At 47.8% G+C, this 12,500-nt stretch overlaps 1 protein-coding gene across 1 annotated transcript; it reads right to left on the reverse strand.

Annotated features, from left to right (window-relative positions):
* Window positions 1-1,974: 1,974 nt before the first annotated feature.
* Window positions 1,975-12,060, reverse strand: LOC307241496 (protein Wnt-2b). Its single transcript, XM_080015630.1, has 5 exons — window positions 11,963-12,060; window positions 8,000-8,220; window positions 5,488-5,765; window positions 4,460-4,724; window positions 1,975-2,467 (listed from the first exon to the last, which is right to left on the reverse strand). The coding sequence occupies exons 2-5, from the start codon at window positions 8,124-8,126 to the stop codon at window positions 2,238-2,240; spliced, it is 900 nt and encodes a 299-aa protein (XP_079871756.1). The 5' UTR covers window positions 8,127-8,220; window positions 11,963-12,060; the 3' UTR covers window positions 1,975-2,237.
* Window positions 12,061-12,500: the final 440 nt, after the last annotated feature.

A 12,500-nucleotide genomic window follows, 5' to 3' on the forward strand; every position in this document is an offset into this window, starting at 1 on the left:
TGTGTGTGTGTGTGTGTGTGTGTGTGTGTGTGTGTGTGTGTGGCTGTATGATATCCTTTTGAATTCCTGTTATCAGGGGTGTTTCTGGACTCAGCCTTGGCCCTAATATTGCCAGCGCTGGGTCTGGTCGGCTCTGGGAGACTGGGCGGCTGCAGCAGAGAAGATTGCTGGAAGATATTCCCTTTGATAAGCCGGCCAAGAAGCCTTTGATTGGAGCCGCCCCCCAGCGGGGGCCCACACTGGGCCCTCTGTGGCACGAGCATGTCCAAGCACCAGCCATCAACAGGCTGGAGGTAATTACAGCCATCTAGTCATTAGCTAGGGACCCACCTGGAATTCCTCATCGTAGAGGGTGGGATAAGGCCAAGAAGGGGGTGAGGGGTTGGTGGAGGTTTACTCTAACCCTTTAATCAAACACTTCCCTCCCCTCAACTGATACGACACACCATACCTTAATCCACACAGAATCCATCTTTGTTGGCGGTGTTATTGCAGCCGCGATGCTTTTCAGCCCCGTTCAACGAAGCAACAAAGTCCGTCTAATTGACCCTCTTCCATCACCTGTATCTGCCTTCTGAATCTCTGGCTCGCACACACAGTATCTTTGTCCTCGTTGCTCATGTTTCTCTCAGCTGGAGTGGCTGGTGTATTACAGCAGCAATAGATCAACCATCGTGTGCGAGAATGTGTGTGTCAGTCTGTGTGTGTGTGTGTGTGTGTGTATGTGTGTGTGTGCACGCGCACGGTGTGTGTGTGTGTGTGTGTGTGTATGTGTGTGTGTGTGTGTGTGTGTGTGTGTGTGTGTGTGATGGGAATAACACTGTAAGTTATGACAGCAGCACAACGGAACTCAGTCACACTGATTTGTTCTGCTCTGTCTGCACTTTCTATCTAGTCTCTCTCTCTTCCTCTCCTCCTCTTCCCTTTCACTCTCTTCCCTCTTTTTGCTGCCCCAATTTTCCCTCTTCCTCTCTCTCCTTCTCACAATCGCTCTCCATTTGACGGGAAGAAAAGAAGCATATTTCCAGTTTGGTATTAAAGCACAATGTATTTCATATGATCATCTTGTTTTTATAATAATAATAATAATATTAATAATAATAACAACAATTATAATAAAGCAATATACCCAACGTTATACAAGCAAGCTGGAGAGCAGAGACATCGCAACTCTCAACTCCATCCCAACGATTTGGATTTGGTGTAAAGAAAACACCGTCCAGACCTTCTTCTGCTTCTCAATGGAGGTTCCGCATCTTGACACCAGAGTATCGGGAGTTCTGTTCTCTCTCTCTCTCTCTCTCTCTCTCTCTCTCTCTCTCTCTCTCTCTCTCTCTCCTCGTGTCTGCCGTCTTAGTGCAGCCCCATCCGCAGATGAGAAAAACGTAACAACACTTTTACAGTTTAAATAAAACACCACACACGCCTCTCATTTTCAAATCAGTTCTATTCAGAGTTCCGAGGACGCATCCGTCCGCTCCGTTGCGTTCATCAGGCTGGTCCGTCTTCCCTGCCCTCTGCCGGCGCTGGGCCTGGCCTTTCAGTCTGGCCGCGCGGAGCCAAATCTACCCTTCGTCGTCCACTGTTCAAGTTCCCAAAGTGCACTTGGCAAGCCATTTCCCCGCTGTCCATGCAAGCATTTCATTTTTTTTTTGGTACATTATGGAGTGTATCCCAACCCCCGTGCTACCCCCCCCCCCCCCCCCCGCCCCCCACCCCCCACCCCCCAATTAAAAAAATGACGTAGATGATGTGAGTATATGATATAGTCATGATAATACTAGATATGTTTGAAGGCTCAGATAATACAAAAAGTGTTTTCTTTGAAGCATCATGTAAGCAGCAAAATCGTTCTGACCCGGGTCAACACATCGAAAAGTAGCCCTCGCCTCAAAGACCACCAACCAATCCGCCCCCACCCCCACCCACCCCCAACCAGCCGTCACAGAGTCTTCACTGGAGTCATTCATAGTCCGTCAGCTCATGAGGGGCCATTCATAAGGATGGAAGATGGGTGTTTGTATTCATATTCATGGGAATTCAATTCTAGTGCTTTCACAGGTCAAGAAGCCATGCAACCAAGAGGAACCAAGAGAGGAAGGTGTCGGGGGGGAGGAAAAGTGGGGACGTAGAGCAGTTTTGGACAAACTTTCCCGGAATGTCATGTCCCACAGGTTGTCCTGTGGTGGGTGAAGGGGCGGGGTTGTGTTGGAAGCTGGCGTTGCGCTCGTTCCTCGTCAGGTCTGGTCCAGCCATTCCGCTCGCTTGGGGGCCTTGCAGGTGTGTATGTCCACGGCCTCCTCGCAGTCCTTGCACTCCACGGCGCAGCACCACTTGAACTTGCACTCGCACTTGGTGATGCGCTTCACCCGCGTGGTGTCGTAGCCCCGTCCGCAGCACATCACCTCGCAGCCGTCGGTGCCGCGCGACACCTTGTTGCAGATGCGCCCGGCCGTGCCCAGGGAACCTGCGCGGAGCGGACACAGAAAGACACCGTTTTATAAGGTTTCCCAGTTAATTAGCAGCCGAGTTCTATGGGAGTTCTCATCCTAAAGTCCTAAAAGGGTAAATGCAGTGGAAAAATTTCCCCACAAGGATTGATGAAATGAATCTTCTTCTTCCACTCCTTTAGTTTGGCAGTGGCATGGCGGCTCAGTGGTTAGCACTGTTGCCTCACAGCAAAAAAGGTTCTGGGTTGGGGCCTTTCTGTGTGGAGTTTGCCTGTTCTCCGCATGTTCATGTGGGTTTCCCCCTGGTTTCCTCCCACCCTAGACTCATGCGTGTCAGACATGCATGTTAGACACTCCTGCCGATGCCCCTGAGCAAGGCATCGTCACAATCTTGAGTTGGTCCCCAGATGCCAAGCTGTGGCTCCCCGCCGCCCAGATAGTTAAGATGGGTTAAACGCAGACTTCCTTATGGTGATTAATGAAGTGTATCTTCTGGTGTTTACCCCGACTGATGATCACTGAATCGTACAGTCATGAGAATTTGACTAATAGCACCAGATCTAATTCAATATTTTCCGTTTTGTTTTTTGTTGTTGGTTGGAAAGCAGTGACTGCTTTCCAACATGCATGTGCAGTAGCTAAGCGTGCAGTAGCGTCTGGCGTTTAGCAGAGCTCTGGATAACTATTACCTAATGCAGCGGCATGTTGTCTGTGGCCTGTGTGAATGACATCCCCACAGAGATTAGGGACAGTGTTTGGTGAGACAAGCTCCCCGTTGGAGCTGCTACCTATCACAACAGGCTGCCCTTAGAACAACAGACCCACACACACAACTATGCACTGTTGGTAGAGCGGCCTATAGTTACGCTGCCTTTCCCAAGCCATTGCTCCCTTTGAAGCCAAACTGTGTGTGTGTGTGTGCGTGTGTGCGTGTGCGTGTGTGTGTGTGTGTGTGTGTGTGTGTGTGTGTGCGTGTGTGTGTGTGTGTGTGTGTGTGTGTGTGTGTGTGTGTGTGTGTGTGTGTGTGTGTGTGTGTGTGTGACAGGGTTAAATGGACATTGGAGCGTGACAGACAGACAGGCTCTCACACTCTGAGGCCCACTCTACCCTCCAGCTACGTTCAGATCTGACAGAGAGAGAGAGAGAGAGAGAGAGAGAGAGAGAGAGGTGAGACAAAAAGACAGACACATAGAGGGAGAGAGAGGGGGGCGGGAGAGAAAGAGTTTGTGATGGACAGAAGAGAAAAATGAGCTGCTTGTGTCCCGAGGCTATGGATTCCACCGGGGAGGGTGTGAGAGAGAGGGGGAGTATGGGCTAAGGGAGAGGAGGAATACAAAGGAAGGGAAGAGGATGGAGAAATCTGGCTAAAAAATTATTTTTTATAAAAAATTGATTCTTAAAGGTGTAGTCTAGTACCATAAATACGACCATACCCATCATTGAAAGAAGTTGGTCATGCGTGCCTTTATGTGTGTGTATGTGTGTGTGTGTGTGTGTGTGTGTGTGTGTGTGTGTGTGTGTGTGTGTGTGTGTGTGTGTATGTGTGTGTGTGTGTGTGTGTGTGTGTGTGTGCGTGCGTGTGTCTTTTGGTGTCTCAGAGACAGAAGAGAGAGAGAGAGAGAGAGAGAGAGAGAGAGAGAGAGAGAGAGAGAGAGAGAGAGAGAGAGAGATGTCAGGAAAATGAAGAGGTCAGGTGGTCACAGAGCCATTGTCTCCTGGGGGATCAGAGATATTAGCTTCCACAGACATCACAGGCCTACCTGCTGTGTTATTTAGCTAACACTATACACCCCCCCACACACCCCCACCACACACACGGACACACACCAGTCAAGCATGAACATACACCCAACACACACATAGCAACCCAAATACATAACACAGTCAGGGGCAATCCATCAACATCCATGGGAAACCCATTTCTCTCTTTTTTTTTCCTGTCGTCTTTCGTCTTTCCCTGAGTGTTTCTGCTTTCCATCCCCACCTTCCCCTCCCCGTCTGCCGCCCACCTGCTGCTTTGTCCTGCAGACAGTAGTCTGGAGAGTTCTCGAAGTAGACCAGGTCGTTCTTGGTGGGTTTCCGGAAGGCTTTGTTGGCCACCGTGAAGCCCGTGCCGTCCTGGTTCATGGTCACCTCGATGGCCCCGTTGTACTTCCTCCTCAAGTAGTCGCCGGTCTTCCTGAAGTCCGACATCGCCATCCAACACGTCCGCAGCGTGCACGAGCCGCTCACGCCGTGGCACTTGCACTCGGGCTTCATGAAGCGCTTCACCGCCTGTGAAGGAGAAGCGTGAGACGGAGCCTGGGATAGAGAAGGAGCTTCCACTGACTTCCATGGAAGCGAAATGAAATCGTTGTAATCCTACCCTGGATATGCACGCCGCACTCACCACTTATTCACCAAGATTACGGTAATGAATTAATATGCGTGCATATCATAGCTATCATTAATATACATGCATACATACACTCATAGTCTCATCATTGCTGTTTTGCGAGTTAAAAGGAAGGCCTTCTGTGTTGACAACGTGTTTCGGAATACAGTTGGAAACAAAAATCATCATCATCGTCATCATCATCATCATGGAGGAGAATCTCTGAGTGGCGGCTCCTTCATACCCAGTTATACAACCTTACCAACTTTAGTTACCACACAAGGCCTGGAGGCAAATTAGTAGTATGTTGGTACCTACTTCATAGCAAATATAATGGTAAAATATCTAAATGTGATTGACAGGTGATTCTGGGAAGAGTAATAGGAATAGAAATAGACACAGAAATAGCAAAGCAAGCCACTCATCCTGCGCGTTCTGAACCTCACTCTTCAATCTTCAAGGAATCAGTAAAATCCACAACCTCGACCAGAGCAAAATAGGCAACGTGACTTAAACAAAAAAAAAAAACCCTATTTACAGGACTGTGTTGTGTGGGCCTGGGCAACTACTGATGTTACTTACCGCTCGTCCAGCTCCGGTGAAAACAAGGTGATTCGCATTGAACTGAAATTGAACTTGCCATGCCAAAAAGCACATACTTACTGTTCGGCCGCAGCGGTTGTTGTGCAGGTTCATGAGCGCCCGCGCGTCACGCACCGTCCTCTCCTTGGCGTCGATGAAGGCTTTGGCAAACTTGATCCCGTAGTTGATGTTGTCACTGCAGCCGCCCCAGTCGAACTCCCCTCTCTCGTCGCTCGCCCGCCCTCGCTTGTGGGGGTCGCAGTTGCACGTCTTCAGCTCCCCCTGACTGCAGGCGCGGGTCAGGGCGTACACCACGCCGGCCGAGGAGATGGCGTAGACGAACGCCGCCTCACGGCTGCCTGAGGGGGAGGGACGGAGAGGGGGAGGGATGGAGGGAGGGACGTTTCAGTGCAGCTATTAAAACACCTGTTAGTTGTCGGCGGATAAAAATGGCGGCCTCACATTGCACAACACGACGCATTCTGAAAATGCCTCGTGAATTACGGCCTAACGTTAACTTGGTTCGAGCCTGATCAAACGCCACATGCGCCCGGGCACACGGAAACACACACACACACACACACACACACACACACACACACACACACACACACACACACACACACACACACACACACACACACACACACACACACACACACACACACACACACACACACACACACACACACACACAGATATTCACACGCATGTGCCCCAATGACGAGGGCGTGATAGCTCAGTACAGCTGAAGCGGGCATATCGGGCCCAGTGTGCAGGACAGGACAGCTCTGTTTAAATATTAGCATGGAGATAATCCTCGCAGCGGGGCTCTCCTCTGCTCACATAAATTGTTTAAAGACAGGCACAGTGATACCCCATTTATCAGCGCCACTATGATGTCATGACACCGTCTACTATTGCTGCTCACATCTGTTCTCCTCTGCTTCCTCTAGTTCCTTGGAACATGACTCACCTACCGTGTGACCAAAGGCATATACAGTATAGATAGATCGAGTCTGGACGCCATCGCTTTTAGCTTGAGGCGTTGCACATCAAGTCAGCAATATGTCAGCAAAGGTCACACGAAATTGTCATTAGTCATTTCCTTCAATAAGCCAAAGAAGCCAGTCATCGACTGGTGACAGGAGGCTCAGTTCCCCACTCTCGGAAGATACAACAAATGTTTGCTCTGTGACCCATATTTTTAAGCTTGCTGGCAATATGAAATACCGACTGACATTTACTTTTTTTTCACATGAACCTTTCAACAGCAAGTGAGTTTGTCTTGCTCGACGTGCCCTCTCAACCTGTTTTCCCTGCAATGAGCCATTTCCTCTATGGGGTGAAGGGGTGAGGTGTGTGTGTGTGTGTGTGTGTGTGTGCGTGTGTGTGTGTGTGTGTGTGTGTGTGTGTGTGTGTGTGTAAAGTGGGGCATCATCATTCAACCTGTGGGTGTTTGTCTGCCGGCGCGAATTTCTCCATAAATATTTATATCTACATTACTGTTTATTGCTCTCAACACACACACACAGACACGCACGCACGCGCGCACGCGGGCACACGCACGCACGCACACACACACACACACACACACACACACACACACACACACACACACACACACACACACACCAGGCCTGTCTTGTATCTACTACTTGTTACGATGCATCCTTCACCCCCACAAATGCTTCAGATTGCTGGGAGCGGGACAGCAACAAGCCAGGGAGAGCCGGACGTCAGAGGGTTTTCGGAGAGACCTCACACCTCTCTGCTGCGTGGTGGTGCGTCGTGATTGTTCTCTTTGGTCCCTGCCCACCCACTCACAATTCAACTACGCAGGGTTAGCTATCAAAACTACAGTCATGCACATCGTACGTTCAGCCATATGTGAGGCATGTACACACATTTGTGCCTGTGTGTGAACGCGCATGTTGTGTGTTGGACTCGAGCAGTGAGAGTTGTGTATTCTGTCAGGAGTGGGAAAAACAAGATGACGAAAAGCCCACGCTACGAGCCTGTGTGTTTATTGACGAGGTGCGAGGCATTACAACAGTCCATTAGCGATTATAAACATGGAAGGCCGGCGTATGTGAGTGTGAGAAGCAGAGGATTGAGAGAGAAGAGAGAGAGAGAGAGAGAGAGAGAGAGAGAGAGAGAGAGGCTGAGAAGGAAGGGGCGCAAGAATGGACGAAATAGAAAAGGTCAAGATCATGAAACAGCGAGGAGAAGAAGACAGCAGACTCAAGTCGAACCTCTAATCCGTCTGCTTATGCCGAGGATACTCGAAAAGACTTGAGAGTCCCTGACAACATTTTTGAGAGGCAAAAGGAAATCTCTTTTCAGGGTTGTGAAGAGCACACTGTTTGATTTGAGATGGTCAGGGAACTCTTGTGATCAGTCCCAGACTTGTCTGGGAATATCTTAAGTCTTAAGTCTCTGCTTCTATAGCGTGGGATAGAATCCCAAGATGTGTGATCTCCTGTGATCTCATCCTTGTTAAACCCTACTACTGGGACGGGGGAAAAAAAAGTATTTTCCGGGCTTTGGAAACTCTTGTTGTGTATCCCTGTCATCAGCCTGTTCCACTTACTACGCAGCATCACTCGTCCGAACACGGTGTGGTCGCGGTCCAGCGTGCTGCAGTTCCAGCGATGGTGCCTGAACTGGTGCTGGCACTCTCGGATCCATTCCTTGGCGCCTTCACCGATGGACTGCATGATGTCTGGGTGGCGCTGGCACAGCTGCCGCTGCTTGTTCACCAGCCCCGGGATGTTGTCGCAGATCACACGAGCGCCCAGTGCACCGATGTACCTGTGCGTTGCGGGAAATAGAAAAAGACAAAACTGTGTTGACTCCCCATCTCAAAAACGACATGGACTGAGGTCTTTTGATGTACCGTAAACCAGCCCGAAAACCAGCTTTTTTTGAAGCGAAGTAACTGTGAATTTACTGTCTCTGACGACGGCCAACCCTGCCCTAGAATCTGGCTTTTTGGGGTTTTAAACCTGGCCCGCGACTTCACATTCTCCCGAGCTTTTTCCAAGTTTTCTTCCAAGACACACCTTGCTCCCCTCCCCGACGCTCGGCTGGAACCAAGACGTTCGAAAGAGTAGGAAGGTAGGGAGGGGGAGAAAGGGGATGGTGATGAGGTTTGATTAATTTTGAACTTGATGGACATCTTCGCGTAATATTCCATTAGCTGTCAACATTTTGACACGAGAAAGCTTTGAAATAGAGTCAAGGAAAAAAAAAAAAAAGCCTCATCAGTAGTACGCGCTCGAACGTTTTGGACTCGGTTGCGAGAAGCCCGAGGTTGCGAGCGGCGCGCAGAGCGGTGGTAACAGGCCTCTGTGAGTCAGAGTTCACTACACTTAACAGTTTAAGGTTTGAGAGGGGAGGGGGTGGAAACCATTGACTCCGCTCTCCAAATAAATAAGCACTTAACCTTTCCCGCAAGACCTGTGTGTGTGTGTGTGTGTGTGTGTGTGCGCGCGCGCGCGTGCGCGTGTGTGTGTGTGTGTGGTTTTATACATTTTCCGAAAGAAGAGTGTGTTTGACTTGAAATCATGTCGTCACAAATCAGAGCACGAAGTCGGGGGCCAACAATAACCCTGTCAAACAACAACCCACTTACTTGAATCTCTCCCTCTCTCTCTCTCTCTCCCTCTCTCGCTCTCTCTCTATCTCTCTCGACTGAGACACATTTCACCTCATCCCCGTTGCAATGGACACAGTGTTGATCTTGTTCGAAATTGAGACAAATTTAAGTGGAAGGGTGCATTTGCAACATTGACACATACAGTGTGTGTGTGTGTGCGCGCGTGTGTGTGTGTGTGTGTGTGTGTGTGTGTGTGTGTGTGTGTGTGTGTGTGTGTGTGTGTGTGTGTTTTGGGGGGGGGGGGGGGGGGAGGTGGTGTTCAGGTCAGTCGGGAAAGGTCAAGGATCTTGTATCTGTGTGGTCGTGTTTTATGAGGTTGCGTGGGCTTGATGCTGAGTCTCCATTCCCCAGAGTGGGATTAAAGAGAGAGGCCATAAGAACTGTGAGTGCTCATCAAAGGACAATATTCGCTCTCTTGTCTTGCACGCTCGCTCTCTCGCTCTCTCTCTCTCTCTCTAACTCTCTTTCTCTCTTTCTTTCTTTCTTTCTTTCTTTCTTTCTTTCTTTCTTTCCTTCTGAGAGGTGGGAGTACTTGCGTTTTTTTATTGGTTAATAAATCAGTATTTGCCAGGACTAAATCAACACGCTGCAAGGGAGATACAAGTGAGACGTGGACACCGCAACCTCTCCTGCATTGAAATAATACATCCACCTGCTGCCCTCTCTCTTTCTCACCTCCAATTGTATTGCTATGGTTCCCACAGTGTTTTCCCCCTCAATCAAACCCGATTCAATGCCCCTATGTAAATTATGTTATACATTTTTCAATGTACAGTATTTATTAATTTGCAGTCAGTAATCATTTTTGTCTAAATTTGTTCTATTTGCATGGTAGAGAGAGCAAGTTTTTTTTTAGGGTGTATGATACATTAGAACATATAGCCATGGATTTTTCAAAATATATTTGACTATTAGGAAACATCAAATCGTCCCAAAGCCTCGTGACCGCCCCTAAGATCTCTGACGACCCCTGTGGGGGTCTCGCTCCACAGGTCGGGACACATAATCCCTGCTCCGGACTGGAAGGTCCAAAATGGAGGGTTCTTCGTGACTAACAATTGATAAGTGGCCAATGAAGGAGCGTGACACAATACTTTAAAAAATAACCCCTCCCTTTGTGCTGGTCTTTGTTTTTCTAGTCATCTCCTCAGGCTATTTCTGGGGAATTCATTAGTCGGGAGAAAAGGACATGGATCATGTTCTTAAGAGAAGCAGGGTTTGTATAAATCATTTAACTTTACTGTTGGGGATAAAATGCTCAACAGGAACCGAGCCAGAGGCGCAGGAACAGTGGTGCTCAATTGTTTTGGCTTCTGACCCCAAAAAACAAAGGGATTCCAGTCTCACCGCTGCTTGGCGTGGCCCCACATAGCGCCCCTGATCAGTGACACTAGTAAACCGCGGGCTTTTTTTTACTTTCCTCACGGCAGCCTATTTCTCTTTGATTAATGCCTCCAGGCGGCCTATACAAAATATAATTCCGCCAGAGCATTCATCACAGAGATTATGAACACAATCAATTATTGTAATAAAAATAGATTCTTCAGCAAGAACTGCCCAGAACCATATTGCAAAGACAAAGAAGGACATGTTGAGTCCAATCAAAGCCAAAAACTGTCCAAGGCCCATACACATGTTCTCCTCACTACTCCCCATAACTGCTTATTATCTACACATACTATTAAACATTTCAAAAGCCCTATACCCACCCACCCCCCCCCCCCCACACACACACATGCACACACACACACACACATACACACGCACACACATGCACATACCCACCCACCCTCACACAAGCACACACGCACACACGCACACACACACAGTCTCCTATAAACACGCTCACACACGGACGTGTTCACAGTATGTTGTTGCACAAGGAATGAGATATTTTCACCCCTAACCTGAGCTCTACATGACTGGCTGTGGCGTTGTTTTAGTGAAGTCATTGCTTGTTTGCGTGCGTGCGTGCGTGCGTGCGTGCGTGTGTGTGTGTGTGTGGTACCTGGTGAATTAATGACTGTGCTCCAGCTGAGCTGAACACGCGCAGAGCCAACAGCGCAACATAAATTACATTTATCGGTCTATAATTATTTATTATTATTATTGCTCAATATGGAAAGCCCACAACCGACACGGAGAAACTCGCCATTAAAGTCAGAGGCGTTTTGTTTTTTTTTGTGTGTGTTTGTCATATTTTATCGCATTTGTTAACGAGTAACAGTAAATACCATATAAATAGTAAAATTTAAAAAAAGAAAACGAATTTACATAGAACTAAAACATAAAGGCCACAAGGCCACCATAGCAGGTGCTACAAAAAGACCAATAAACTGATAAAATAATTAAAGGAGCGTTGAATTCAAGTTCAATTCGTTGGCAATCTACAGTTTAAACGAACGGACCAGAGATATGAGATACGCATCATTCGACAAATGTTTTTACAAAGATATGAATTAGTAAAATAATAATAATAGTAGTAATAATAATCATAATAATAATAATAACAATAACAATAATAATAATAATAATAGTTATGATTATGATTATGATTGTGATTATGGTTATGATGATGATGATTATTATTATTATTATTATTATTATTATTATTATTATTATTATTATTATTAGCATTATAATTATAATTATTATTATTAGCATTATAATTATTATTATTATTATTCGCATTATAATTATTATTATTATTATTATTATTATCATTATAGCTTTAACATCATTTTTACCAAACAAATTAATTTTCGCAACTTTTCTTACGTTAAATAAAGATATACACTAAGTAACAAAACAAGTCCTGGATAAAATGGCAATATTTATAGTAAGTTATCGCCCCCATAAATATTGCTGCCAAGCGTCGGACACTGTACCACTCACCACCAGGACGAGTCCACTCGCGGCGTGACGACCAGCAGCAGCAGGACACACGCACAGTAAATCCTGGAGCTGGCGCTGGAGCCTTCACACGCCGCCGCGCCGCCGCTCCGGTGCGCCTGCCGGGCCCCCGCAGAGCCCCGCGGGGCCCCCGCTCGTGCCCCGGCCCTGGAGCCCTGCGCCTTGTTTAGACCAAACATTGCTCAGGGGTAACTTCACAGCAAAATACAAGATAAAAAATGACGAGGAGAGCGTCCAGGTTGGTTAAAGACGAGTTCCAAAAAAAATGTAAAAGATTCCCAAAGATGCAGTGAAGCAGAGTCAGGGGCCCCCGGGTGTGTGGCTCCCGGAAGGAGGGTTAGGACGCTGAGTGGTGGCTCTCCTTTGCCATGTGTGTGTGTGTGTGAGCCAGGTTGTCCACTTTGATTTAAGGAGGGTCAGCATATAGAGACACTTGCTGTGCGGACCACCAACATCACCCCGATAAACACACGGGTCTGTGATGGATGGAGCCGGAAAAAGAAAAAGCCTTTGAGGGGAA

Source organism: Zeus faber (assembly GCF_960531495.2).
Source record: "Zeus faber genome assembly, chromosome: 15".
NCBI lineage: Eukaryota > Metazoa > Chordata > Actinopteri > Zeiformes > Zeidae > Zeus > Zeus faber.

What these genes read in the sequence shown, in the direction of transcription:
- LOC307241496 (XM_080015630.1), bottom strand. Translation starts at nt 8,126, where the DNA reads ATGCAGTCCATCGGTGAAGGCGCCAAGGAATGGATCCGAGAGTGCCAG. An exon ending in ACAACCGCTGCGGCCGAACA is followed by an intron (nt 4,725 to 5,487) that starts GTAAGTATGTGC and finishes TCTCCTTCACAG; the next exon opens with GCGGTGAAGCGCTTCATGAA. An exon ending in TCTGCAGGACAAAGCAGCAG is followed by an intron (nt 2,468 to 4,459) that starts GTGGGCGGCAGA and finishes CGCTCCGCGCAG; the next exon opens with GTTCCCTGGGCACGGCCGGG.